A 27,913-nucleotide genomic window follows, 5' to 3' on the forward strand; every position below is an offset into this window, starting at 1 on the left:
ACCCCCAGAGCACTGCTTTACCGCGTTATATCCAAATTCATGTTATATCGGGTCGCGTTATATCGGGGTAGAGGTGTATTTGGTTTCATAAAGAAGCTTGTTTCTTACTTTTATCAATAATGGGCAGCTGTTAAACCCACCAGTTTTGCTGAGGTTTAACCTAACCCATAACACTATTTAAGTTAGGGGAAGCTAAGATGGACTTTAAAACTCATGGCACTGGGGAAGGCCACAAACCTTGTAAGGTTCACAAGGGGCACTACGCTGAACTTCCTAAAATTTGAAGTGACTGGAGTTTGCGAGGCTCTGACAAGCCTAAGGCTCACAAGGGGTGGAGGCTGATGGATGTCAGGGAGCTGAGGAGCCTTCTAAGGCTAGCGAGGAGAGAAAGGTTTTGGGGTGAAGAAAGGGAACCCTTTCTCACCAGGAACACTTACATGGGACCCAGACAGCAGTAGGAGACAACAGGGGAAGCAAGGAAGAGTTCTTCACTCACTCCAATGCCCTACATGGGATCTAGGGATTAGTAGGAAGCCTATGGAGGTTCTTCTCCCCTAATCCTGCTGCCCAAGCCTCCTGCCAGCTACATTTTCTACCTTCTTCTGGACTTTGGGAGAAGAAGAGTTCCAGTCCTTTGGATATTTGCATCAATACTTCCCTCCAAGATAAGGTGGGTGGACTGCGAGGCTAGGTTCATGTTCCATTTGGACTCCTCCACCCTGGTCTACTGGGCTGGGCTTCCCCCCTCTTTGCAAGAATAGGGCTTCTCTCCTAGAGTTTGCTGGAATAGGGCTGCTCTCCAGTAGACCTCCAAAAATGTCATGGAAGGTGAAGTGAAGGCTGCAAGAATATATTGATGATTTGTCTGCATATTACCTTTCAGGAATGTCAAAAATTAAAATTAGAAACTCCTAAAATGCATGAAAAAAAAGGGAAGCTAGCCAATTGGCATCTCTAAGGAGGCAGAGTTATGGTAGTTTGGTGTCGTTTGTTTAATTCAATTTACTGTGCCTCTAAATTTTCTTAAATCTGTAATGGTTTAGAAAGGTAATATGCCCACAAACCACTGGCATGAACCTGAAACCTTAACTTCATTTTAACAAAGGTAGGCATATGGGAATTATTGCTTAGAATTAATCTCATCAAACTCCACAAGTGGGCATGAAAGGAAAGACACTGAGGAACCTAGACTAAAAAGTTTAAAGTTATTTTCTCTAGTAAGGTTTCAGAGTAGCAGCTGTGTTAGTCTGTATCCGCAAAAAGAACAGGAGTACTTGTGGCACCTTAGAGATTAACAAATTTATTAGAGCATAAGCTTTGGTGGACTACAGCCCACTTCTTCGGATGCATATAGAGTGGAATAAATATTGAGGAGATATATATACACACATACAGAGAGCATAAACAGGTGGGAGTTGTCTTACCAACTCTGAGAGGCCAATTAAGTAAGAGAGAAAAAAAAAACACTTTTGAAGTGATATACCATACCATCAGGGGCTCATTCACCTGCACATCTACCAATGTGATATATGCCATCATGTGCCAGCAATGCCCCTCCGCCATGTACATTGGCCAAACCGGACAGTCTCTACGCAAAAGAATTAACGGACACAAATCTGACATCAGGAATCATAATACTCAAAAACCAGTGGGAGAACACTTTAACCTGTCTGGTCATTCAATGACAGACCTGCGGGTGGCTATATTACAACAGAAAAACTTCAAAAACAGACTCCAACGAGAGACTGCTGAGCTGGAATTGACATGCAAACTAGACACAATCAACTCAGGATTGAATAAGGACTGGGAATGGCTGAGCCATTACAAACATTGAATCTATCTCCCCTTGTAAGTATTCTCACACTTCTTATCAAACTGTCTGTACTGGGCTATCTTGATTATCACTTCAAAAGTTGTTTTCCTCTTACTTAATTGGCCTCTCAGAGTTGGTAAGACAACTCCCACCTGTTTATGCTCTCTGTATGTGTGTATATATATCTCCTCAATATTTATTCCACTCTATATGCATCCGAAGAAGTGGGCTGTAGTCCACGAAAGCTTATGCTCTAATAAATTTGTTAGTCTCTAAGGTGCCACAAGTACTCCTGTTCTTTTTTCTCTAGCAAAGAACTGGGTAGAAAAGGTTTGCAGGATAGTTTAAACTATATTAACCACTGTGAGAAAGAGGAACGAAGTATTCTGGGGTCACTATTTACCAAACTCCACTGTACTAGATGTGGTGGCTGTAGTGTAATGCACTTATAAGAAAGCCTCAGTATTGTCTGAACAATAAAATCTTCCTTGTTAATTTTCCTTGCAGTTCAGGTTTGGGGATTCAGAGCCTGCAATCCAGACTGATTCATTTTACAAGCCTGAGATTTGCTGCCAAATCCCATGATTCACAAAGCTTTCTTAGCATTACATTAGATTGCAAAGGAGCCCTAGCGCCCCATTTCAGTATCGCAGGCAAGAGTGAGAAACAATCAACAGGTGAAAGTCAACCATGTCTACCTCCTTCTCTCAACATACATACTCTTTTCTGAGTAGACCAGACTTGAAAGTTCAAGTTGATAACTGACAAGCCTGTAAGCATAAGGCTGAATGGCAAGAATTCTAGATACTGAGCTTTAAAGCATTATGGGGGAACTACACATCACTTGCATAAAGGTTTTGGCATTCCATTAGTATTAACAAAAAGAGTTCACCAGACTACCTCAACATTTTACACTCACAAATTAATCAGATGTGAATTGTTTTGGCTGATTGCGTACTTGACTCTTTTACATGGGATTCTAACTAGGGAGTCTCAGGTTCATTCAATTTGCTCTGTGAACTACACAGAGCAGGTAGGACAACAATTGGTTTGTCGCTGCACACTTTCTTTAGGACTCTACATAATGGGAACATGACAGAATGCACGTTCAACACAGACACTGTCCAAGAGTGAATTCTTGCGTCTGCCCAGGTGTCAGAATAAAATACAACGTGATTCCAAGCACTGAAGTTGATCTGAGTTGAGCGGATTCACCCATTAGATATTTTTCAAAAAACTTAACAGTGGGTTGTTGAAAGACCATTTTCATAGCAGAGCTTAGACTATGTGTTCACTGCAAGAAGTAAAGGGGTTTTACAGCAGGATAACTAACATGCAATTCAGGTATCAGAGGGGTAGCCGTGTTAGTCTGAATCTGTAAAAAGCAACAGAGGGTCCTGTGGCACCTTTAAGACTAACAGAAGTATTGGGAGCATAAGCTTTCGTGGGTAAGAACCTCACTTCTTCAGATGCACTTCTTGCCACAGGACCCTCTGTTGCTTTTAACATGCAATTGTTATCCTGCTGTGAAATCCTAGTGGAGACAAGGCACAGGCTACCACCAGGTAGCTAGGCAAAGTTTTCACTGTATCCCACCCCTGGATGATCTCTCATTTTACCCTACAGTAAAGCTACAGTTCCATGTCTTCACTAGGATTACAGCAGGATAACTAATGTGTATTAATTATCCTGCAGTTAAAAGAAATGCTGTTCTCCTTCAATACCCGAAATGTAACAACAGATTATACATAGTTATGCACCTGAACCCTTCAATATCTGCTTTGATGGTCACTATTTTCTTGGTAAACACTCAATGACACTGATGCCAGATCACAGACAGCAGCCTTATCTAGGAAAACTAAATATATTTTCACTATGAATGGAAATTGGAAAATGCACATATAACGAACAAGAAATAAAGCAAAAGAGAACAAGTTGGCTTCCTTTTTCAACTACATACTTGAAAGCTTCCCAATCAGAATATAGGTGCAGCAATCAAGTGGCAATTTATCAGAAAAAGACTGTTTAGTCACTGTTCAAATAATGCCAGCTCATATACTGAAATCAAAAACCAACTTATTAATAGGATTTGTTTGAAGTCAATGAGCACTGTCAAATACAAACATACCAAACGTGACAGAACTGCCATTCAATTATGTTATTACTACAAATAACTGTCAGACCTGCAAGCAACTCAGCACAAACCAAGTGTGTATTCTAAACACCATTCTGACAAAAACTGAAAAGGTGTTTCCTTTCATATAGGCAGAATTCAAAACAAATACACCTCAAAGGTGGCACTCTTTCAGAAAGCAGGAATCTGCACACACCATTGGCTTTGTTTGTAAATATATTAACGACCTTAACAAGGTTACTAGATGGCAAATACTGGCTTACCTTTATAGTGTTCCAAAGTAGTATAATTTGGACAAGGACCATGAGAATCTTATTATATTTCCAAACTATCCTGAGGAGGAATCTCATGGAGATGGTTGCTGTGTGCTGTTGCATCAAGTGCATTATAAAGGTGTTATAGGAGTCTTATGAAACTGCATAAAATCTTAGTATCCTGCACTTTCACTTGACCCATGCTGGCATCATTGCGAATGCAACACTTGCAAATAGATAGCTCAATTTTTCATTACTATTTGAGGGACTTTGCAGAGAGGTCAGAAGATGGAAAGGAAGACAAATACAGAAAGAATGGGTGTCCTAGTGGTCTAGTGTGGAGCAAATCCAACAACATTCCCCTAATGCAAAGGTTGAAACAAAAGAAATACATCACAGTCTGGTATCTCCTATGGCTGACTAAAGGGACAAGGTTGAACTCTAAAGCAAGTTGTGACCATCCCTTGCCTTTTGGTGAAGGGGAGAGCGATCATGATTTAGGACATGGGTGTTTAGCAATAAAGGATAAGAGGGAAAGATGGGAACAAAAGAAGGAATTGGGGAGAGACATGCAGAAGTGAGGAAGCAAGCTTCACAGAAAAATGAATGAAAGATAGGTCGAATAAGCAAAAATAGCAAAAATGTAAATTGGTAAAAATACAGGGAAACAAATAAAAGGTCAGATCCTAAATGGATATCAGTATAACTCCAACTACAATATATTAACTCCAGCTGATGATCTTGCCCCACAAATTCTAAGAATGAAAGAGAGAAACAGAGATGTGCATCACTTAAATTTAGCACGGTTTATTTTTGTGATTGTGAATTGGATTGGTGGCCAGAAGAAATTCTGGAGTAACCACACTATGGGAGAGAGATCTGAAGGCAGTTAGAAAAGTGCATTCACAGCCACAGGGCTCCCAAAACATGGAATACACACTTCTGCCAAAAGCTGCTGCTGGGGGGGGGGGGCGCGGGAGAGTACATGATTCTGTAAAATTCACAATGCCTCACATGAAATAGTTTAAAAGACCAGCAAATCCAGTGAGGTGAGATTGAACAGAGCACCATGCCCTCTCCCCTGTACTTTTAGGGTTGCCAACTTTCTAATTGCAGAACACTGAACACCCTTCTTTGCCAGGGGCCCCACCCCACCCCTTCTCCGAGGCCCCTGCTCACTCCATTCCCCCTCCCTCCGTCGCTCGCTCTCCCCCACCCTCACTCGCTCTTTTTCTCTAGGCTGGGGCAGGAGGTTGGAGTGCAGGAAGGGGTGAGAGCTCCGGCTGGGGGTACAGGATGAGGGGTTTGGAGTGCAGGAGATGGCTCCAGGCTGGGAGGTGGGGCCGAAGGGTTTGGAATGTGGGATGAGGCTCCGGGCTGAGGCAAGGGGTTGGGGTGTGGGCTCCGGGGGGGGCAGAAATGAGGGGTTCAGGGTGCAGGAGGGGACTTGGGCTCTGGCTGAGGGTAGGAGCTCCAAGGGGTTCGGGGTGCAGGAGGGGGCTCCGGGCTGAGGCAGGGGGTTGGGGTGTGGGAGGGGGTATTTCATAGAATATCAGGGTTGGAAGGGACCTCAGGAGATCATCTAGTCCAACCTGCTGCTCAGAGCAGGAGTAATCCCCAGACAGATTTTTGCCCCAGATCCCTAAGTGGCCCCTCTCAAGGATTGAACTCACAACCCCCTGGGTTTAGCAGGCCAATGCTCAAACCACTGGTGCTGGGCTGGGGGTGCAGGCTCCAGGGTGGGGCCAGAAGTGAGGGGTTCAGGGTGGGGGGGCTTCAGGCTAGGGTAGGGGGTTGGGGTGCGGGAGGGCTCAAGCTGGGGGTGCAGGCTCTGGGCTGGGGCAGAGGGGTTTGGAGTGAGGGTGAGGGCTCAGGGCTGGGGCAGCGGGTTGGGGTGCAGGGAGTTTGGGTACGGGAGGGGGCTCAGGGCTGGGGCAGGGGGGTTCGGGTCCAGGAGGGGGTGAGGGATGCAGGCTCCAGGTGGTGCTTACCTCAAGCGGCTCCCAGGAAGCGGCCGACATGTCCCTCCAGCTCCTCGTGGGAGGGACAGCCAGGAGGCTTTGTGCACTGCCCCTGCCCGCAGGCGCTACCCCCACAGCTCCCATTGGCCACAGCTCCCGGCCAATGGGAGCTGAAAAGCTGGCGCTCAGGGCAAGGGCAGCAGGAGCCATGAAGGGAACCCGCCAGCCTCGCACCAGACTTTTAACAGCCTAGTCAGCAATGCTGACCGGAGCTGCCAGGGTCCCTTTTCGACCGGGTGTTCTGGTCGAAAACCAGACACCTCGCAACTCTACTTTTAATCCCAACACGTGGAAGAGACCCTAGAGTGAAGCAGCATGAAAATGGATGACAAATTCTTCAGTTTCTACAGTAATAATTTCCTTAAATTGTTTATTTATGACACACTAACAGCAAAGAGGGTAGGTCTGAGCAGCTAGAGCCTGAGGTCCCACCATAACCCCTGTAAATAAAGAGCCTCTAGATCACAGCAACACTAAAATGGCTTGCGTGTTCCCTGCTTATATAGTAATATTAACCACTTTTTTACCAGCAGAAAGAGCAAAGAGCTGAGGAAAAGCAGCAATGGAGATTCAGAGATCCATTATTTGTACACTGAGTGTGCACAATTTAGGGGTCTGGAATTTGTTGGAAAGTATTTCTCTATTTTTTTAAACTATGGCTAGCATGTGCTTGTGTGGGCTCTGTAAATCCTTGTATATGTTTTAAGTTGGGTAATATGGACACAGTTTGCAGCTGGGTTCTGTTGTACGTATTTTGATAGGTTTTATATTACAGAGAGAGAGTGTGCACATATGCACACACACACTTGGAAGGTGGATTCTAACATTTATACCCCACACACAAAATGTGATTAAGCTAGAATTAAAATAATTTAAAAACAGCCAAAGACCCTCATATCAGTAAGATGTGTTCCTTCAAGTCCAGTTAGTTGGAAACTTTGCCCCTTCTTCCCAGATGAAGACCGGTCCAAAGCGATACATGAATTTTTCACGTCCAGACCAGATTAGTCCAATACTAAGAATCTGAAGCCGAATATGAAAATAAAGCAAAGACACCAGCTATTGGAAAATGCAGCTGTCCCCCTCCTCCATTATTTATGCTGCTATGAGCACAAAGCTGGTGCTCCAGTCCTTCAGACTCCCAGTCCTTCTTTGCTACCAACTTATTGCCTTGATCCTAATTCTTGAAGTCATTAATAGAATAGGTCACAGCTACATTGGTAAATATCTCCTATGAAATGCCAAAACAGTTGCCCTACTCAGGGAAGAGACATATCACAAAACCCGACCTGAAGCCCATGACAACCAGGGACCAAACATTCTCAGATGAAGGAATCCAGCTACAGAACAAGTTTCCAAGGGCGGGGGAGGGTGTCTAGAATTTGATTGCCTTTGGGAAACACTACAAAATCTCCCTAACTTGAAAAAACTAGAACTAAATTCACAACATAATCACCCCAATGTTTTCCCTCTTAAGAAAAAAACCTTACTCCAAGCAGAGCTTACTATAATCTCAAAAAAGGAGAAGAGACAAGGACACCAGGAAATCCACTAGTCACTTCATTATTGCCAATCTTGCACTGTGATTGGAGGCAGTACAAAACCCTATGACAGATAAAACAGCTATCTGGATACACATTCAAAACAGTTCACAAAAGCAAACAGAAGTAATACATTTTGAAGTATTCTTTCAAGGACTTGAAGGTAGTTTTCTCCACCCAGAAGTAGCATTCTTCCTAGCAAACAAGCATATTTGAAAACTTGGGTGTAGTATCCTGCCTTCTTCTCTTGAGCTCCTGAAGGAACACTTCTGAGTCCTAGCTTCCCAACTCCCAGGCAGATGTTATCTCTTCCCTTTATTATGAAAACTGGGATGTGGGCCCCCTTTTGGGTCCAGAAGGTTTTTACCCTCTTATGACAGAAACAAAATTCAAATTTGTAAGGAAGGTTGTTTTTTTAAATTTGATGCAACAAAAAAGCATCAGAACACTTTTTAAAAAGTGAACAATTGTATTCCATGTTCTCAGTTCCATTTCTGTGGGGGGAAAACGGTTACTAATATGCCCTGTAGTAGTAATTCTTCAAGATATGTTGCACATGTCCATTCCACTTCAGGTGTGTGCATGCACTGCGCACCAGAATTGGAGATTTTTCCCTAGAACAATACCTGTCACAGCAGCACATTCGTGTTGCTACACAATGGTATTAATCAGGGGTAGGCAACCTTTCAGAAGTGGTGTGCCGAGTCTTCATTTATTCACTTTAATTTAAGGTTTCGCATTCTAGTAATACATTTTAACGTTTTTTAGAAAGTCTCTCTCTATAAGTCTATAATATATAACTAAACTATTGTTTTATGTAAAGTAAACAAGGTTTTCAAAATGTTTAAGAAGCTTCATTTAAAATTAAATTAAAATGCTGATCTTACGCCGCCAGTCTGCTCAGCCCGCTGTCAGCCGTGGGTTCTGTTCACTCAGACCTGGGGGGGGTCAGGGCAGAGGGCTGGGTGTGGGGGGGGGGGGTCAGAGGTCAGGGCAGAGGGGGGTGGGGGTGGGGGGGTTCAGGGGTCAGGGCAGAGGGCTAGAGGGTGCGGGGGTGCCGGGAAGAGGGCTGGGTATGTGTGTGGGGGGGTTCAGGGGTCAGGGCAGAAGGCTGGGGGTGTGTGTGGGGGGGTCAGGGCAGAAGGCTGGGGTGCTCGGCTTGTGGGGGTACTCCCAGCCTCCTGCCCTGAGCGGCTCATGGCAGGGGGCTGGAAGGGATACGCCCTGTTCCACCCCCTTCCCCAAGGTCCCTGTCCCTACCTCTTCTCTGCCTCCTCTATGGAGCAGGGAGCACGCTGCCACTCATCCCCCTCCCCCTCGCAAGGGCGATCAGCTGATCGGCGCAGGAAGAGGGAGGGGGAGGAGGAGGGGCAGGAAAGCACCATGCTGGGGGAAGAAGTGGGGGAGGGGGGAAGCTTGGCTGCCGCAGGACCAAGCTTCTGCCTCCTGCCCCCGCAGGGGAGAGCAGTGGGCAGGGGGGCTGAGTGGGGCTGGGACCTCGGGAGCATGCCACTCAAAATCGGCTTGTGTGCAGTGTTTGGCACGCGTGCCGTAGGTTGCCGACCCCTGGTATAAATGGTGGAGCCACCTTGGACCCTCCTCAGTTTCTTTTTACAGGACAGGCTCTGATATAGAAGGGGTGGGCCATGGAATGGACATGTGCAAAAACATCTCAAAGAAGAGTTACAGAACAGATTAGTAACCTTTTTTTCTTCAAGTGGCTGCACACATCCATTCCACTTCAGGTGACCCACAAGCAGTTCAAACAGGAATTGGGTTTCTAAGTCTACCTGAACAGTGACTGTAGAACGACATGTCCAAACTTCGCATCATCTCTAGAATGCTGAAACATAGCATGATGAGTTGAAAAGGAATGCACCAATGACCAAGTTGCAGCTCTACAAATGTCTGTTGTAGACATGTGGGCCAAAAAAGATGCAGAAGCTACTTGACATCTTGTAGCATGCGCTATAACCTAGTCAGAGGGGGTTTCTTGGCAATGTCATAGCATAGATGTGTGCAGGATAAAATCCAGGACAAATGCTCTACATGGAGACTGGAAGGCCTTTCATCCTGTTGACAACTGAAATGCACAGCTGGGATAATAATCTAAATGGCCTACTTCTGTTCAAGTAAAAGGCCAAAGCCCTTCAAACATCCAAGTTATGGAAAGTCTTTCCTTATCATTATGAGAATGGGGCTTAAGAAAGCCATATACTTACCGATATTCTTTCTTTAGGTGGAATTCCAGAACTACTTTAGACGGGAATATAGGATGTGGATGTTAAGGATTGCCCTTAGAAAAAATCATGTCAGGACGGTCAGCTACAAATGCCTGTTACTCCTCCACCCTTTTCATGGATATAATAGCTACCAAAAATGTTACTTGCATAAACAGGTGCAGTAAGGGAGGTAGCTGTTGGCTCAAAAAAAGAACTCATCAACACTACCAACATAAGATTCAAGTCCCAGGGAGGAAGGGGATCCATGACATGGGGATATAACCTATCCAGACCTACCTAGACTCTGACTACAGATCACAGGAGTAAGAAGGAACTAAGGGGATCCAGGCTGGTTCCTCCCTTGACAGCACTGTGCAGAAGCACAAGACTGGTGAGGGTGCTCAAGCTCCAATATGTATCGCTTAAGCCATGTGTACACTACAAAATTAAGTCAACCTAACTTACGTTGGCATACAGACACCACAGTAATCATACTGCTTGCGCGTGTCTACACTTTGTGCTCCTTGTGTCAGCAGTTTGCATCCTCACCAGGAGCACTTGTATCGATTGTACTGTCAGTGTGGGGCATAGTTGGATCACTCCTGAAAGCCAGTAAGAGTTGATGTAAGCAACACAGTGTCTACACTGACACTGCACTGACCTAACTACATTGACCTTGACTCTACACCACTTGTGGAGATGGAGTAATAAAGTTGTAATGGGGAAGTGTGACAGTCTGTATCCCCATGTTCACCCTTTTTACAAAATTATAATGGATTTTGTACAAAATTTGCCTTCTGAGGTAGCATTTGAAAACTCCTAATTTGCTGATCATTATTGTTCTGGTAAGAAGTGTGTGGCAACATTGTATTCATTGTAAATTGTAAATTAAGATTCTACTGTATGACTTTACTGAGACATGCTCCAAGTTTAGAAAAGTACACACAAACCAGTTCCTCAGAGACAAAAAGCAAACTGATGCCTCAGTCAGGTATCAACAAAATCAAATGGACTATCACCTGTTAAGTGGCCATTCTTTGGCAGGAAAAAGAGTGAGAGTGAGAAATTTAAATTTTGTCAAAGAAACAGCTTGAGATTCTTGGCCCAACAGATGTTCTGTCTCCTGAACCTCAGCTGGAGATGATTTTCAAAAAAAAGAGAACTATAAGTAATGGGAACTGATTCCCCAGATTACTCTCTCCCTCCATCTCTACTCATGGCATCAGCAACACCTGAAGGATAAGGAAATCAACACTGAACTTCGGAAGGGGTCCTGGCTGAAAGGCATCCAGATTGCTATAAGCATGTGGTGAGAGAAACCTTTGCTAGAATGCATTTAGCATTAGTTGCGTTTTACCTTTTATTTCTTTGTAACCAGTTCTGACTTTTATGCCTCATTACTTGTAACCACTTAAAATCTGGCTTTCCATAGTTAATAAGCTTATTTTATTGTTTTATCTAAACCAATGTGTGTTTGGATTGAAGTGTTTGGGAAACTTCATTTGGGGTAACAAGATTTGTACATATCATTTTCTATTCATGAAATGACAGAGTTTATATGAGCTTGTGTTGTCCAGGAGGGACATTTCTGGGGGAAAGTCTGGGACTGGGAATTGCTGGTGTTGCCCACAATGTAAATTCACGGGTGGGTGGCTATAGCACTCATACAATATAGCTGGGAGCGATTTACATGCTGGAGGCTGTGTGAGAGCACACCAGTAGTGGTTGCTCTCACTGCAAAGCAGTGTAAGAGGTATCCCAAGCCGAGGGGTCACAGTTGTCCAGCTGTCCAGATTGTACCTTAAGTAATGTCACAGGCAGTTACATCAATGGGAGTGAAATTTCAAGTGTAGACACTTCCATAGTTAGGTCGATGTAAGCTGCCTTGCATCAACCTAACTCTGTAGTGCAGACCAGACCTTAGGGATGAATTTCCAACTATGGTCGTGCACACACCTGAAGTGGAATGGGGACACGTGCAATCACTTGAAGAACTACTTGTCCAGCTCTAAACTTTTTTCTTTACAAAAATTCTCATCTGGCAACAGACTACAGGTTCACATTTTCTTGTATACATTACTTTTTCTGACAGATGGGAAAGGAGGAGCAAAGCTTCTAATCAAAAGCTTGTCAAAATCTTAGTACGAATTAGCTTTGTATCAAAAAACCCCGATAAAGTTAACTGTAAACACTTACAATACTTTGACAGCAACAATACCAATGCACTAGGTGCAGTAAACTCCATATTTAAATCTTCTAGTAGTTAAGGCTGTTAATTCAAAGAAATTGTTTTGGGATCACTAAGGTGTTTTATAAAATAAAATTCATGATTTTATAGCACTGCTAAAGCATGCTGAAGTGAAAAAGCACGTTATTAATAAACTCATACAATAACTGTTCACTGAATTTTTCCAAGGAAGTTCAAATTGTATTGTCTTTAAGAAGCACACACCTAAATTGTATTATTGTTAATAATGTTGTAGTCTTGCTTACTATTATCATTTAGCAGATACCCCCAGTCTGGCAATATAAAATCAGGAGTATTTGTTTTATAACACATTTAAAAATAGTTGCATCACTATCATCATTTTAATCTTACCTCAAGCACTGGTCCGGCTCCAAGAATAATCTGTTCTACTCCACTAACAAATCCCTTCTGGCTGAGAGCAGTGAGGTGATGAATCAGAAAGTTTGTGCTCTGTGTTTTCCCTGACCCACTTTCTCCTGAAATCACGATGCACTGGTTCTTCCTGCGCTGAAGCATAGCATGGTAGGCCACATCAGCCACAGCATAAATATGGGGCTCCAACTTTCCCAGCTGATGATTATCATACATTTTGACATACTTAGGATTGTAAATGGGGAGAAATTTGAATGGATTAATGACTATCAGAATGCTGCCTACATAGGTATAAATTTTTTCCTGCTTAAAGCGGTTTCTGAGATTTTCCAAGAGTGTTTTCTCATTTAAATCTGGTAAACTGCACAAATCATCATAGTCCTTCTGCTGCGGCTGAGGAAGGAATCCACGTTCCATCATCCTGCGACGCTCTTCTGTCACCTGTAACCAGGACTGTAGACTGCCATAATGAATAGACCCATCTAGATTCTTCTCCCTCAGAAGGAAGCGATAGTCTTCCCCACTCAGTCGGTTCTCCAGGGCCATGCGGGGCCACAACATCATGCGTTGGACAGGGCAGTCTGTAGGGTTGAGAATCCATTCCTCCCCACCGAACTCCTTGACCTCTGCTAGGACATAACATTTTGTTTTGTCTAGTTGGAGTTTATTAATGAGAGAGTCTATTACCTCAGCAGCTGTTGATGTTTTTCTGGCAGTAATAGGGCAATAGATGGTTCCTTCAGCAATGCTCCCAGGATATACGTGTAGTGCAAACTCACTGTCCTCAAAGCGTCGTCTTCCTCCAACATCATTTACGTTCATATTGAACCCCTTTCCATCAGTACCTGCAGTGCATCTTTAGAACGGTCCAGTATGCCGTCATGACATCAACACTACAAAAATCAAGACAGAAATATTTTAGACTCAGGGTTTTCTTTTAGTAACAGGTATTTTAAAATATTTACGCATACCGTATGAAAAGGTAAAGCAATCTAACAGCTAACTATCACCCTCAATCATATTAAGATTCTACAAAAGGTAAATGATTATTCCGAAGTTTGACAATTGGAAAGAAAGTTGTTTTAAATATCATGATGCTTTCAAGAAAACTGCAGCCAGAAGACCTTTTCTGTGCTAACGGTAACAATTTCAGACTCCATTCTAATCTGATAAACTAAGGAATCGATCACTTCAGACTTTTGCAGTAATTACCAGGTATCAGGGATTTGAAATTAGATCTCTAGTTTTAAATTAATGCATTTTATTATTGCTACAGTCAGTGAAGAAAGTAGTGTATTTTGAGTGGTATAGCTACTGAATGGACCTGAGCAACTGTGGTACTCTCCTGCCCAAAACAACTGATTCTATAAAACAGTTTAATTTTCACAGATTAATTCGCTTTCGAGAGTTCATACTTTCTGCATTTTCATTTTTAGATACTTAAAGCAAACAGAGGGAATGTCATTTAATGTTTTTTCCAGCTCACAACTATCTGTGCATTGGTTTACCCATATGTAAAAGGCATTTAAAAATACCTACCTCATAAGGGTATTATGACACTTAATATCTGTTAAGCCTTGAGATTTTGGGCAACTGTCATTATAACACAGCATTATTAATATTTTAAAAATTAAATGATGGCTTCAAATACCTGCAATAAAGGAATATTCTAACCAGAAAAGAAACCATTTTCCTCATCAATCCAGAGGTTTTCCCCAACCCACAATTCACAAGGTGGCATTCAAAGCACCATAAGGGTTTTTCATAATGTTTAGGTATTCTGGACCCTGATGGGTTGTTCATAAGATTATTTAGAAGAATTTAGTTCCTCATTTCTCATGAGCTCTAATTTCACTCATAAACACAAATATTGAATTTTTTACAGCTCAGACTATCAATGCAGTACCAAAGCGAAATGAAAGCTAGCTTACTATTTCTGACATTATGCAAATACACTGCCACTATGGCAAATGTTATCAGTTTAGCAATACAGTGACTTGCCATAAGATGCCCAGAAATACAGATTTTGGTTAAAAATCCAATTATATATTAATTTTTATATAGTACCCAACAGTATGCTAGGAGCTTTACAAACAGGTAAGATTGTCATTGGAGCATAACTCCACCCCTCCTCCTTCCCCTCCCTGCCCTTGATACACCTTCTGTTCCCAGGTGAAGTAGCCAGTGGCTGGTGCAGGAGGCAGCTTCAAGCAGCTGTGCTCCATCTTCAAAGCAACCCCCACAGGGAATTCTCGGCTGGAGCCAGTTACAGCCAGAATCCAGTTCTCAACCTACCTCACCTCCACACCCTTAAAAAAAAAAAAAAAAAAAGGGAGGGGGGGGGGCAGAAGGGACTCATGTAAACTGAGTAAAAATCCAGACCATGAATAGTTTGACTATCATGTAAATCAGGGATGGGCAAACTATGGCCCGTGGGCCACATCCGGTCCGTGGGACCATCTTGCCCGGCCCCCGAGCTCTTGGACCGGGAGGCTAGCCTCCGGCCCCTCCCCCGCTGTTCCCCCTTCCCCAAAGCCTCAGCTAGCTCGCTTGCTCCACCGCCGGTGCAATGCTCTGGGCAGCGCAGCTGCAGAGCCCAGCCTGACCCGGTGCTCTGTGCTGTCTGGTGGTGGTGGCAGCAGCATGGCCTGACTCCAGCCGGGCGTTGCAGCTGTAGCACCACCAGCGCTCCAGGCAATGCAGTAAGGGGGCAGGGAATAAGGGAGGGTTGGATAGAGGGCAGGGGAGTTCAGGGTGGTGGTCAGGGGGCGGGGGTGTGGATGGTGGTTGGGTGGGAAATGGGGTTGAATGGGGGAAGGGGTCCCGAGAGGGCAGTCAGGAAGGAGGGGGTGTTGGATGGGGCAGCAGGGGGCAGGGGTTCCGGGGGCAGTCAGGGGAGCGGGGATGGGACAGGGGTCCCAGAGGGGTCATCAGGGAAGGGGGGGGTTGGATGGGGCAGGAGTCCCGGGGGTGGCAGATAGGAGGTGGGGGCCGGGCCACGACCCCCTCCCCTAACCGGCCCTCCATACAATTTACAAAACCTGATGCGGCCCTTAGTCCAAAAAGTTTGCTTGCCCCTGATGTAAAATTTATTTTTTTTTTTAAACAGCATTCTCATCATGGTGTCCATTTTCCCTCATAAATTGCTTCAAATAGTGCTGAGGGTTACCAAAGTTCATAAAGCTAGCTCAACCCTTTTACTGCCCACTGGATATACAACCAAATTATTCGCAGCGACAAGATAGATACTGGCACTAATTTCTTATTGTGACTTTTTCCAGACAGAAAATGGGTGAGATTGCAAGCTGACAGCAGTTGAGTGGGTGTATGTTAGAGATTTTAATAATCTATAAAATACATTCTAAAATCCTTTCATTCTCCAATTTATTTACAGTATTAACAGAGCTTAACTCTAAGTACTATGTGCTGTGCAGATTCTGATTCTATGGGAATTTATGTATTACACACACTAGCTCATTTCAAGGAAAACAAAATATTGCCAAAGATAAAAAATAATTCCTGAGTTTGTGGCATACTGCCGGAAGCGTAATCAAGTATCTACTCATTTGTACATTTCCTTTCAGCACCACCCAAGATAGTCTCAATGTTATGTAATGTGGGCCATGGTCAGCCAGATGAGACAGCCTGAGATTTTGTTCAAAACAGTACAAAAAAGTCACAGCCCAGGGGCTGGAGGGCGGATGGTAGCTGTAAGCAACCTTTGTTCCCTCACAATTCTGGGCTGCTCTGCAGCTCTTAGTATAGCAGATGATCTCAGGGGACTGTCCAAAATACGGCAGCCTGTCCCTCACTGCCTCTGGGTTGCAGCACTGCTCAGGACTTCCACAGTCCTATGTGCTGCAGCCCTACCCTGACATGCCACTCCCACTCATATACCTGCGCCCGGCACACCCTCTATATCAGGATTCGTGAAGGTTCTTTAGAGGACATTTTTATGACTGTCTTCCTCCATTCCTGCACCAGGGGAATCCTAACCTATTGGATTTGAAGCTTAAAAGAGCCTCTCTCCACCACTCCACCCTTTTACCCAGTATGAAGAAGCCAAAGCAGAGGTGAGACTATCAACCACAGTGTCCATTTCCAACGTTGCCAATAACTTGACCTATGAGCTTGGGCAAGTTACCACCTCTGCCTCAGTTTATCACTGTGTAAAACAGGGAAATCTCCTACCTCGCATTGGTGTTAGGGTGTTTAATTTATTAAAGTTCATAAAACGTTTTTGAGATCCTCTGATGGAAAGTACTACAGAAATGCAAAGTATTATTTTATGCTATATCTACTTATTCATCTCTAGTCAAATATTTCAGCAAGTGTACACTCCTAGATATGTGCTTGAAGAACAGAATAAATTAGTTTGTTCCCATGAAACATACTTGGCATGGAATGAAACAATATGCTAGGAGAGCTGTACACATTCCTTCAGGACACACTCTATGAACTAGAAAGCACACACTGCTGGATTCCTTGGTTAGCTCTAATTTCAAAACAAAAAAACAATAAATATACTAGCCAGGGGTAACTTGGTAAACAGTTTGTTTTTAAACTCTTCATTGGCTGTAATATTTGCCACAGGGGGGTGGGGGGAGAGGGAGGTGTTTTTACGTTACCTAACTCAAGATAACTAAATCAAGCTAAAATCCTAGTGAAGACAAGGCAGCTATTGTTTCTACACCAGCTAGCAGGTCATGTTAAGATTGGGGAAGCCTAGGGTTTAACTTGACTTGTAAACTCATGTGAAAACAAACTGCCTGGTCTTCACTAGGATTTTACCTCAAGTTAACACACCTTTCTTCCTAATGAAGGCAAGACCATAGAACAGAGATGGGCAAACTATGGCCCACGGGCCACATTCGGCCCGGGGACCATCCTGCCCAGCCCCCGAGCTCCTGGCTCGGAGGCTAGCCCCGGCCCCTCCCCCACTGTTCCCCTCCCCCACAGCCTCAGCTTGCTCGCTCCGCCGCCGGCGCAATGCTCTGGGCGGCGGGGCTGTGAGCTCCTGGGGCAGCGCAGCTGCAGAGCCCAGCTTGACCCAGTGCTGTGCGCTGCGTGTCCCAGCTCCAGCCGGGCAGCACGACTGTAATGCCACCAGCCACCGGTGCTCCAGGCAGCGCGGTAAGGGGACAGTGTGTAGGGGGGGTTGGATAGAGGGCAGGGGAGTTTGGGGTGGTGGTCAGAGGGCAGAGGTATGGATAGGGGTCAGGGCGGGGAACAGGAGGTTGAATGGGGACAGTCAGGAAGATGGGGGGGTTGGATGGAGCAGCAGGGGGCAGTCAGGGGCAGGGGTTCCAGAGGTTATCAGGGGACAGGGAGAGGGGTGGTTGGATGGGGCAGGAGTTCCAGGGGTTAGATGGGTCGGCAAGGGTCCAGGGGCGGTTGGGGACAGGGAGCGGGGGAGGGGGAAGGCGGCATGGGTCCCAGGGGGATCATCAGGGAACGGGGGGGGTCGGAGGGGGCAGGAGTCCCGGGGGGAGAACAGATAGGAGGTGGGGGCCGGGCCACAACCCCCTCCCCTAACCGGCCCTCCATACAATTTACAAAACCCGATGCAGCCCTCCGGCCAAAAAGTTTGCCCACCCCTGCCTTAGAAGCTTGACAAGTTCCACATAATCTATAACAAAGTCTGTAAGAGGTCTCATCCTCCCCTTGCTGGCCCCAGACAACTTTTGTTCACTTTTAGATATGCATTTTTCCATCACTGGCAATTATTAAATCATGATTGGATTTTTTTTTTTTATGATATTCTCTAGCTCAGGGGTAGGCAACCTATGGCACGTGAGCTGATTTTCAGTGGCACTCACACTGCCTGGGTCCTGGCCACCAGTCCGGGGGGCTCTGCATTTTAATTTAATTTTAAATTAAGCTTCTTAAACATTTTAAAAACCTTATTTACTTTACATACAATAATAGTTTAGTTATACATTACAGACTTATAGAAAGAGACCTTCTAAAACGTTAAAATGTACTACTGGCACGCAAAACCTTAAATTAGAGTGAATAAATGAAGACTCGGCACACCACTTCTGAAAGGTTGCCGACCCCTGCTCTAGCTCAAAAGGAATTATTTTGGGGAAGTTCTATGGCCTCTGTTACACAAGAGGTCAGACTAGATCACAGTGGTCCCTTCTGGCCTTAGAATCTATGAATGAATTTAGGAACCTGTGTTATTTTAACATAGTAGCATGTCGCAACAAAGAGCTGTATAACTGAGCTACATTATTAGAACCTGAAAAGTTTGGCAGACTACAGAACAAAGAACTGATCTTGTGGACTGCAAAAATACTAGTAACCTCGGAATTGTACCTTTGTAGAGTCTGATTCGCTGTGCAACTTTTAAAGCTAGAAGCATCCAATGAAATTCTAATTTAGCAATATACGAGAGAGAAGCCAACTGGTTTGCAACACTTTTAAAGTGACAGAATTGTACAAACCCCAGAAATAGCATCAGATACATGCACTCATGTTCTATCAGATGATAGAATTTAATATTTGTAAATAGTGCCAGAAATGTTTTAAGGATGTATTATTTTAGGTCAGTGGACCGTTTGCAAAGTTAAGTTATTTGCAAAGGGTCTTCCACAATCATTGGAGTACGTCAACAAAGTTTAACTATATCGTGCAAAGTACCAACTGGTCGATCGCATCGACTGGTCGATCCTGGAGACTCTCCCAGTCGATCGCGATCTCCGGTTGTAGCGGGACTGCCGCTAAGGCAGGCTCCCTGCCTGCCCCAGCTCCATGTCGCTCCCGGAAGCGGCCAGCACAGCCCTGGGAAAGGGGGGGCAGGGGTCTCCACACGCTGCTCCTGCCTGCAAGCACCGCCCTCACAGCTCTCATTTCCCAGGAATGGGGAACTGTGCCCAATGGGAGGTGCAGGGGCTGTGCCTGCAGAGAGGAGCAGTGCGCAGAGTCACGTGCGCCCCCAGGGGTCGCCGGGGCATGTTGGCCCCTTCTGGGAGCGGCGTGGGGCCGGGGCGGGCAGCGAGTAGCCCCGCTGTGCCAATGATGACTGGGAGCTGCCCAAGGTAAGTGCCGCCCTGCAGGAGCCCGTACCCCAACCCCCAGCCCTGAACCCCCTCCTGGAGCCAGCACCCCATGCCCCCTCCTGCACCCCATACCCCCTGCCCCAGTCCGGACCCCACCTCCCAGAGCCAGCATCCCATACTCCCTCCTGCACCCCAACACTCTGCCCCAGCCCAGAGCCCCGTCCTGCACCCAAACTCCCTCCCACAGTCCGCACCCTCTCCTGGACCTCAACACGCTGCCCCAGCCCAGAGCCCACTCCTGCACTCAAACTCCCTCCCAGAGCTTGCACCCCTCACCCCCTCCTGCACCCCAATCCCCTGCCCCAGGTTCAGCCTGGAGCCCCCTCCCACACTCTGAACCCCTCAGCCCCAGCCTAGAGCCTGCACCCTCTCCCGAACCCCAACCCCCTGCATGGTGAAAGTGAGTGAGGTGGGGGAGAGCAAGCAACGGAGGGGGGGGTGGAGTGAGCGGGGCAGGGCTTCAGGGAAGGGGCAGGGCCTGGGGGGGAGGGGAGATCTTGGGTTGCACTTAAATTCAAAAAGTGATCTTGTGAAAAGGTTGGAGACCACTGCTCTAGAGAAAGGCTGAGTTATCAAAATGAATACTGTCCAAGCAGGTGGCAATATTGTCTGTATCACTCTGACTGATAAATTGTTAAGTATATCTTTGCCTTTGGATATGTATATTAAAATGATAAAGATATGAAAAAAGATAAATTAAGACCAGATTCGATACTGCATTATCGATGAACACTGGCTTTATATATTCCCCATGTACTTTAACTGAGAACTTTTAGTAATGCCATGTGTTTTAAGAACATTAGAATATTCAACAAACATCCCAGTACTCCAAAATAAAAATATATCCATGTAGCTGAAGAAAATAGCAACTCACTTTTACAGACTCATAAATGAGACTTAATGAATCAGTACAGATGTGTCTATACCAAACATGCGGCAGCTTATAAGATTAGGATAGCTTTACACCTAAGATTTCTTTCAACTGCTACACCAACCTACTGATCTTTGAGGATGATAGAGGAGAGAATAGAAGTGCCCTGATTTCATTGGAGATAGAAATCTAACCACAGCCTATAGATCTTGTGGCAGTCAAAGGAGGAAAGCCCATGTTTAATTTTGGAAGCTCTGGTCATTATTTACCTATTTGTGGACTTAATGCACCCGTTTAAGAACGGACTTTCACAATACAGAAAACTTATAAGAGGACAAAATTTTAAACAAGATTTATAGCAAAAAATGTCCTTTGATCAAACAAACACTTATTAAATTCCCTTTGAAATTATTATACATATTTAAGTTTGAATAAGAATTCTTGCCCACCTATCTGAACCTTTTTGCTCAGGTTTGCAATTAAGTCACAATTCTGTGCTTGGGACAGTACAGAAAGTGACATGCAAATTAAGGTAGTAACACAAATTCTGCATTACGGCCTATTATAAAATTAAGTAGATTGAGAAGATGGGTTGGGAACATTCAAGCCTTTATTAAAACATAATTTATATTAAATTATTAGCAAATTGACCAGAAACATTTTAGCAGCAAGTGACAATTACAAATGGATTGATGTTTTCAGCCAATACATTTTAAAATGTATGGGTTTGAGTTAATAACGAATTAAAGGACGGCAATATCATGAATGCAAATCAAAATGGATTTATGGAAAATATATCCTGTCAAATTAACTTGATATCTTTTTTGATGAGATTATAAGTTTGGTTGAAAAAGATAATAGTGTTGACGTAAGATACCTACACTTCTGTAACCTGCAGTTGGTACTGCATGATATTTTGATTAAAAAAATTAGAACAAAACAAAATGGAACACATTAAATGAATTAAAAACTGGCTCCGGTAACTGTAAACATGGAATCATCATAATACAGGTATCCAATGGTGTCCTGAAGAGATTAGTTCCCAGTTTTTAAATCAATGACCTAATCAACAATAAAGTTTGCAAATAACACAAAAATTGCAAGAGTAGTAAATAATGAAGAGGGCAGGGCAGTGACACAGAGATTGCTTGGTAAACTGGGTGCAAGCAACCAATACGTGTTTTAATACAGCTAAATGTAATAGTATTAATCTAGGAAAAAAGAATACAGCCCATACTTACAAGATGGGGGAGTCCATCCTGGAAAGAAGTGACTCTGAAAAAGAATTGGGGATCTGACACCAGAAGCTGGAACTGGATGACAGGGGATGGATCACTGAAAAACTGCCTTGTTCTGTTTAATTCCTCTGAAGCATCTGGCCCTAGCTGCTGTTGGAAGACACAATACTGGGCTAGATGGACCATTAGTCTGATCCAGTAAGAACATAAGAATGGCCATATGTTACCAACTAAGCTGAGTAACTCGTGCAACCAGTGTTGGAATACTGTGTCCAGTTCTAGTGCCCACAATCCAATAAAGATGTTGATAAATTGGAGTGGGTTCAGAGAAGAGCCATGAGAATGATTAAAGGATTAAGTGGCGGTCAGCACATCCCTCGGCCCGCATCACTTCCCGCAGCCCCCATTGGCCTGGAGCGGTGAACCGCAACCAGTGGGAGCCACGATCGGCTGAACCTGCGGATGCGGCAGGTAAACAAACCGGCTCGGCTCGCCAGGGTGCTTACCCTGGCGAGCCGTATGCCAAAGATTGCCGATCCCTGGACTAGATGATCACAATGGTCCCTTCTGGCCTTGGAATCTGTGAACGTTTCTCCAAATAGGAATGCATGTGTTGTGCATCTATTTGATATGTAAATAGTATCGGAGTTTACAGACATATTGTACCATAAGCTTTAATAATTGACAAGCTTTTCCATTCTTAAACCCTAGTAGGAAATAAAAATTTTCAAAGGACAAAAACAAATGCTAACACTACTGAATTTATGTACTAAATGTTTCTGTTGTAGGAAGAGCAGAATTTTTAATCAAGTATTCTTAAAAATAAGAATGATGTAGGACGCTCATTATTTTGACAATTACCTGTTGTAAGCTAAATATGGCTTGGTTAAAATGTTAAGTTACACCCCAGAGCTAGATAATTTTCTGAAGATGGTAAGCCAAGCCCTGTTACTAATTAGCATAATAGAACATTACAGGTCATATCCCTCACACTCCATGAGGTGGGAGCATTGCAGCGGTAGTATGCTTGGCCCTCAGGGGAAGTCTCTCACTCATCACTCTGCAAAGACCACTCTAGCTAGTCGACAGAGCAGCACTTATGGGCTCCAAAGGAAGCCACATTAAAATCCTCCCCAGATGGGGGGAAATTGCAGGAAGACACACACCCCTCCCCCCGCCAAAAAGGAGATAAAATAGGGAGGTGAAGATTCTAGGAGACTTCGGATTACCCTTACTGCACTGTAGCTTCCACCAGGACATAAGGCTGAAGCCCAGACATCACCCTTTTTTCATGCTACCTGCCTACTGCCCAGCCAGCAAGAGAAGTTTCAGACTTTTCTCCAGGGACGAAGAGGGCTTCAAATGGCACAAATGACAAAAAGAGATGGCTACTGGAAGCACCATTCCATGTTCGTTCATCAGGGACCCCTTTCCTCTTCAATTTGTGACACCTGCAGCTTGAAATCACCAGAGCTAGGATACATCTACACTTAAAGCTGCAGTGCTGTAGCAAATCCACCTCCTTGAGAGGTGCTAGCTAGGTTAACAAACACTGGATAGCTAAAAAAGTAGAAGAGACTAGTGTAAAGATTGGGGCTGATGAAGGAAGACTGCTGGAAGAGAAATTCTCTTTATTTGATTGACTTAGGGCTGGTCTACACTGAAAACTTACATTGGCATAGGTATGTCTCTCAGAGGTGTGAAAAATCTACACTCCTGAAAGATGTGGCTATGCCAGCCTAAGACCCAGCGTAGATAGTGTTTAAAATACATGATGTGACAAAAAGGAGGAAGGGTCAATTAAGCAAAGACTAGTGAAGCACCTCCCCTCTAAGAAAAAATATAGAATCCTCCCATTATTGAACCTCTAACCTATATTAAATTTAATGGGAGTCTGGAACACTTATCCACCAATATGCTACAACAGATGCTCTGACTGATAGAACAGGAACAGGTTAGGATAAATAATTCCTTAAAGCTTAATAGAAAATGTTACATGGTTGCCATGAAAATTCAAACACTTATAAAAACCAAGAAAGAAATCTGTTACCATAAACACATTTTGTTGCTCTAACTTACATTAGTTTAGGAAATTTCCCCCCCCCCAAATATTTTGTGATATAACATAACAGAAATGCAAACACTGCTGAACTCATCACTGCTGTTGCCTCAAGTATAAGGGGGAAAAAACAACCTTTTGCTATAAAAGCTGTTGCTAGATTGAGTCATTTGCTGGTAAGTAGCATAGCATGTGCTAACACTGTAGGGAAGGAAATCTGGAGCTTTTCCTGTGCCATTGTTTCTCTCTTCTTTAGGCAAGGAAAGGTTACTTAATCTATCAAAAAGGAAGCCCATGAGAACTAGCAAGTCTCAGGTTTCAATATACTAGAGTATGATTACGCACAGCCTTGTTTACAAGACACTTAATTTAATAATTTGCATGCTGTTTTTGTTGTGTATCCATTTTTTTTTGTGTGTACACATGTTTTTATTATGTACCCATTTTTTTTTCTAGTGTTCACCATGTTGTTCTCCCTAACCTATTATTCTGGTACTAATACTATTAAAATTAAGCATCTGTCAGGGTTTTCATTATAATCTTTGTATTCAGAAGTTTACAACTGGCAACACTTCTCCTAAAATTAACCTAACTTGAAATGGTTCACTTTAGGTATTACCATTTATTCATTTTAAAACTGTTCCTTTTAAAATCTGTGGACTCACCTTTACTCTAGAATTACAAGTGAAAAAAGCACCCAATGTTTGTAAGAACAGGTTAAAGAAACATCGGTCAGGGATGGTCTAGATCACTGTTTCTCAACGATCAGTCCGTGAACCAGCGCCGGTCCCTGAAATCTCCGACACAGTTTAGGAAAGCAGCAAACCAGTCCCTGTTATCAAAAAGGTTGAGAAACACTAGTCTAGATAATACTTAGTCCTGTCTCAGCACTGAGGACTGGACTACATGACTTACTGAGGTCCCTTCCATCCCTACATTTCTATTATTCTAATTTACTTTCTCTATATCATGTTCGCACCTATTCAAGTTGACTGTAAGCTGGATAACCATATCTTTTAGCCCTAGGTTTTCATCTCTTCTCATTGGAAGTTTTTTTATTACTTTAATTTTTGTTGTCCTTCTCTGGACTTTTTCCTTTTCTATGTCCTTTGTGAAATGCAGTGAACAGAAATGAATATTGCATTCAAGGTGAGGGATTACATTCGTATGTCAATCTATACTTTACATCTCAAGTTTCTTCTGTTAAAAAAGCCCAGGAATACATAAATGTTGTTGCTGTACTTACATATAATAATTTATTGTTTGCAGATACAACTTTAAAGTGGAAAGGTATTTCACAGTCTGTAATGCATCTTGAAACTAGTAATAAATAATCCCATCTTCAAAAAGAGTGAAATCAATTACTTTAAGTATAGTTTATGTCAAATCACTTACATCTGTTCAGAGTATATGCTTCAGCAACAATTTCTGATGGAATAAAATCAAAGAAATACAAAAAGTAGATGGGCAGGGACCACACATGTTAAAAGGAACAGAACAGGGCAGGTGTGCCAGATGCACCTGTATATACCTTTCAATAGTCAACTGCGTAATCTAAAGCTGCATCACAATGTGTTTACATTCAGACATGCCCTACAGAAAACAATGAGTGTGATAAGATGAGTATGTAGAATACACAATTTATTTGAACTGTGTAACATGCCAATTCAAATCAGTAATCCAAAACTTGCATTCTGTGTTGGCACAACCATTCTGCTGCCAAACAAATGACAAGGGAAAGTCCAAGGTAATATTTCTATTTACATCTAGATACCACTAAAGCATACTCAATTCCAGAACGATGAACCAAACCCAGGATTCTATAGTTTCAATATTCCTCTGTTGTCCAGTCAATAGCTGTGAATACCACTGGCAAAATGTGTATCCCTTCCAATTCTAGTGGCTGGTCCACATACGGCTAATGGCCTATTACTTCTGCCAGTTACTCAGCTTAATTAGTGACATAAGAATATAAGAATGGCTATACTGGGTCAAACCAATTATCCATCTAGTCCAGTATCCTGTCTTCCAACAGCAGCCAGGGCCAGATGCTTCAGAGGGAATGAACAGAACAGGGCAATTTTTCAGTGATCCATCCCCTGTCATCCAACCCCAGCTTCTAGAAGTCAGAGGCTAATCTACAGTACCACCTCAGAGTTATGAACACCAGGAGTTATGAACTGACCGGTCAACCACACATCTCATTTGGAACCAGAAGTTCGCAATCAGGCAGCAGCAGAGAGACACACAAAAAGCATATACAGCACATTACTGTGTTCAATGTAAACTATTAAAAATAAAGGGAAAGTTTAAAAAAAGATTTGACCAGGTAAGGAAACTGTTTCTGTGCTTATTTCATTAAATTAAGATGGTTAAAAGCAACATTCTTCTTTCGCATAGTAAAGTTTCAAAGCTGTATTAAATCAATGTTCAGTTGAAAACTTTTGAAAGAACAACCATAACGTTTTGTTCAGAGCTATGAACCACCTCCATTCCCGAGGTGTTCGTAAGTCTGAAGTTCTAGTGCAGGGGTCGGCAACCTATGGCACGCGTGCCAAAGTTGGCACACGAGCCAATTTTTCCTGGCATGCAGCGCAGGCTGAGGCGCTGAGCCCACCGCCGCTCTGGGATTCCCGCTGCTGGCCCCTTGCAAGCCGGAGTCCCGCCGCTGGTCCCACTCAGCACCCTCTGCCGGCCTGGGTGAAGGAACCCCAGGCTGGCAGTGGGCTGACCTCAGCTGGCAGGAGCTGGGGCGAAACCCCAGAGTGGCGGCGGGCTGAGCCAGTCACTGCTCTGGGGTTCCTGCTGCTGGCCCCTTGCCAGAAGGGGTCCCCGCGGGTCCAACTCAGCGCCCACTGCTGGCCTGGGGTTCCTTCCCCCAGGCTAGCAGCGGGCTGAGATCCCAGCTGGCAGGAGCCGGCAGCCAAAACCCCAGAGCGGGGGTCGGGCTGAGCTGCTCAGCCCGCTGCCACTCTGGGGTTCCTGCTGCTGGCCCCTTGCCAGCCGGGGTCCCGCCGCTGGTCCCACTCAGCAGCCTCTGCCGGCCTGAGTGAAGGAACCCCAGGCTGGCAGTGGGCTGACCTCAGCTGGCAGGAGCTGGGGGCAGAAACCCCAGAGTGGCGGCGGGCTGAGCCAGTCGCTGCTCTGGGATTCCGGCTGCTGGCCCCTCGCCAGCAGGGGTCCCCACTGCGCAGCTCCACTCACCTTGCTTCCGGTTGGAGGCTCTCTTCCAGATAGGGTCCAGGCCTCCAGCCCTGCTCGGGCCTATCAGACACCTACTCCACTCACCTCAGCTGCCAATTTTGGTTTCCAGCCTTGCTCAGCCTACTTTCCGGCCTGGAGTCCCAGCAGGCCACCCTGGGCTCTGCTCCTGGCCTTGGATCAGTCCTCTTCAGCCTCCCCGATGTGGCCCCAGCCTGGGACAGTGAGGGTTGCACACCAGGCAAGAGGGGGTGCAGCTCAGCACCCCCATCTTAAAATTGCTTATCTTAGACCATACTGCCTTTGACCTTGTGCCTGCCTTCTATCGCCATTTTTTTCCCCACTGAGAGTTGAAGGGAACATTTGACAAAATGGCAGCTCCTAAGAAAGCGAAGCTAGATGTCCGATCATTTCAGCCTGCTTGGACAGACGCATTTGGATTTATTGAAAAGAAGGACCGTGCTATTTGTGCTTTCTGTTATGAAAGTGTTGTTTGTCGCACATCAAGTGTTCGACGATATTTTGAAACGAAACATGAGAAAACCTTTCTTGACAAAGCAGACAAGACTGAATCAATCAAAAAGGCAGTAGCAGCCTATGAGAAGCAAAGCAGTGTTTTTAAAAGCTTAAGTGTAAGTAAAAATCAAGCTACAGAAGGAAGTTACAAGATTGCACAGTGCATTGCAAAAAACGGAAAGCCATTTACAGATGGGGAATATATAAAAGTTTTTCTCAGCAGTTCGGAGATTTTGTTCAATGATTTGCCAAATAAAGATACAATCATATCTAAAATAAAAACGGTCTGTCTCTGCCAGAACAGTTGAGAGGCGCAAACGTGAAATGGCAGGAAAACATTAAGGAAAAGCAGACGACTG

The 27,913-nt window shown here is 44.4% G+C and overlaps 1 protein-coding gene across 17 annotated transcripts in view; it reads right to left on the minus strand.

Annotated features, from left to right (window-relative positions):
* The window catches only part of MYO9A (myosin IXA), a 475,076-nt gene that overhangs the window by 342,154 nt on the left and 105,009 nt on the right, over positions 1 to 27,913 (minus strand). For all 17 annotated transcript variants that reach the window (XM_065558506.1, XM_065558508.1, XM_024103989.3 and 14 more), the window contains one exon: positions 12,585 to 13,498. In XM_065558506.1, coding sequence (XP_065414578.1) covers positions 12,585 to 13,427 — 843 coding nt within the window. In that variant the 5' untranslated portion in view covers positions 13,428 to 13,498. The remainder of the gene's footprint in view (positions 1 to 12,584; positions 13,499 to 27,913) is intronic.

Source organism: Chrysemys picta, chromosome 10 (assembly GCF_011386835.1).
Source record: "Chrysemys picta bellii isolate R12L10 chromosome 10, ASM1138683v2, whole genome shotgun sequence".
Classification (NCBI taxonomy): Eukaryota; Metazoa; Chordata; order Testudines; family Emydidae; genus Chrysemys; species Chrysemys picta.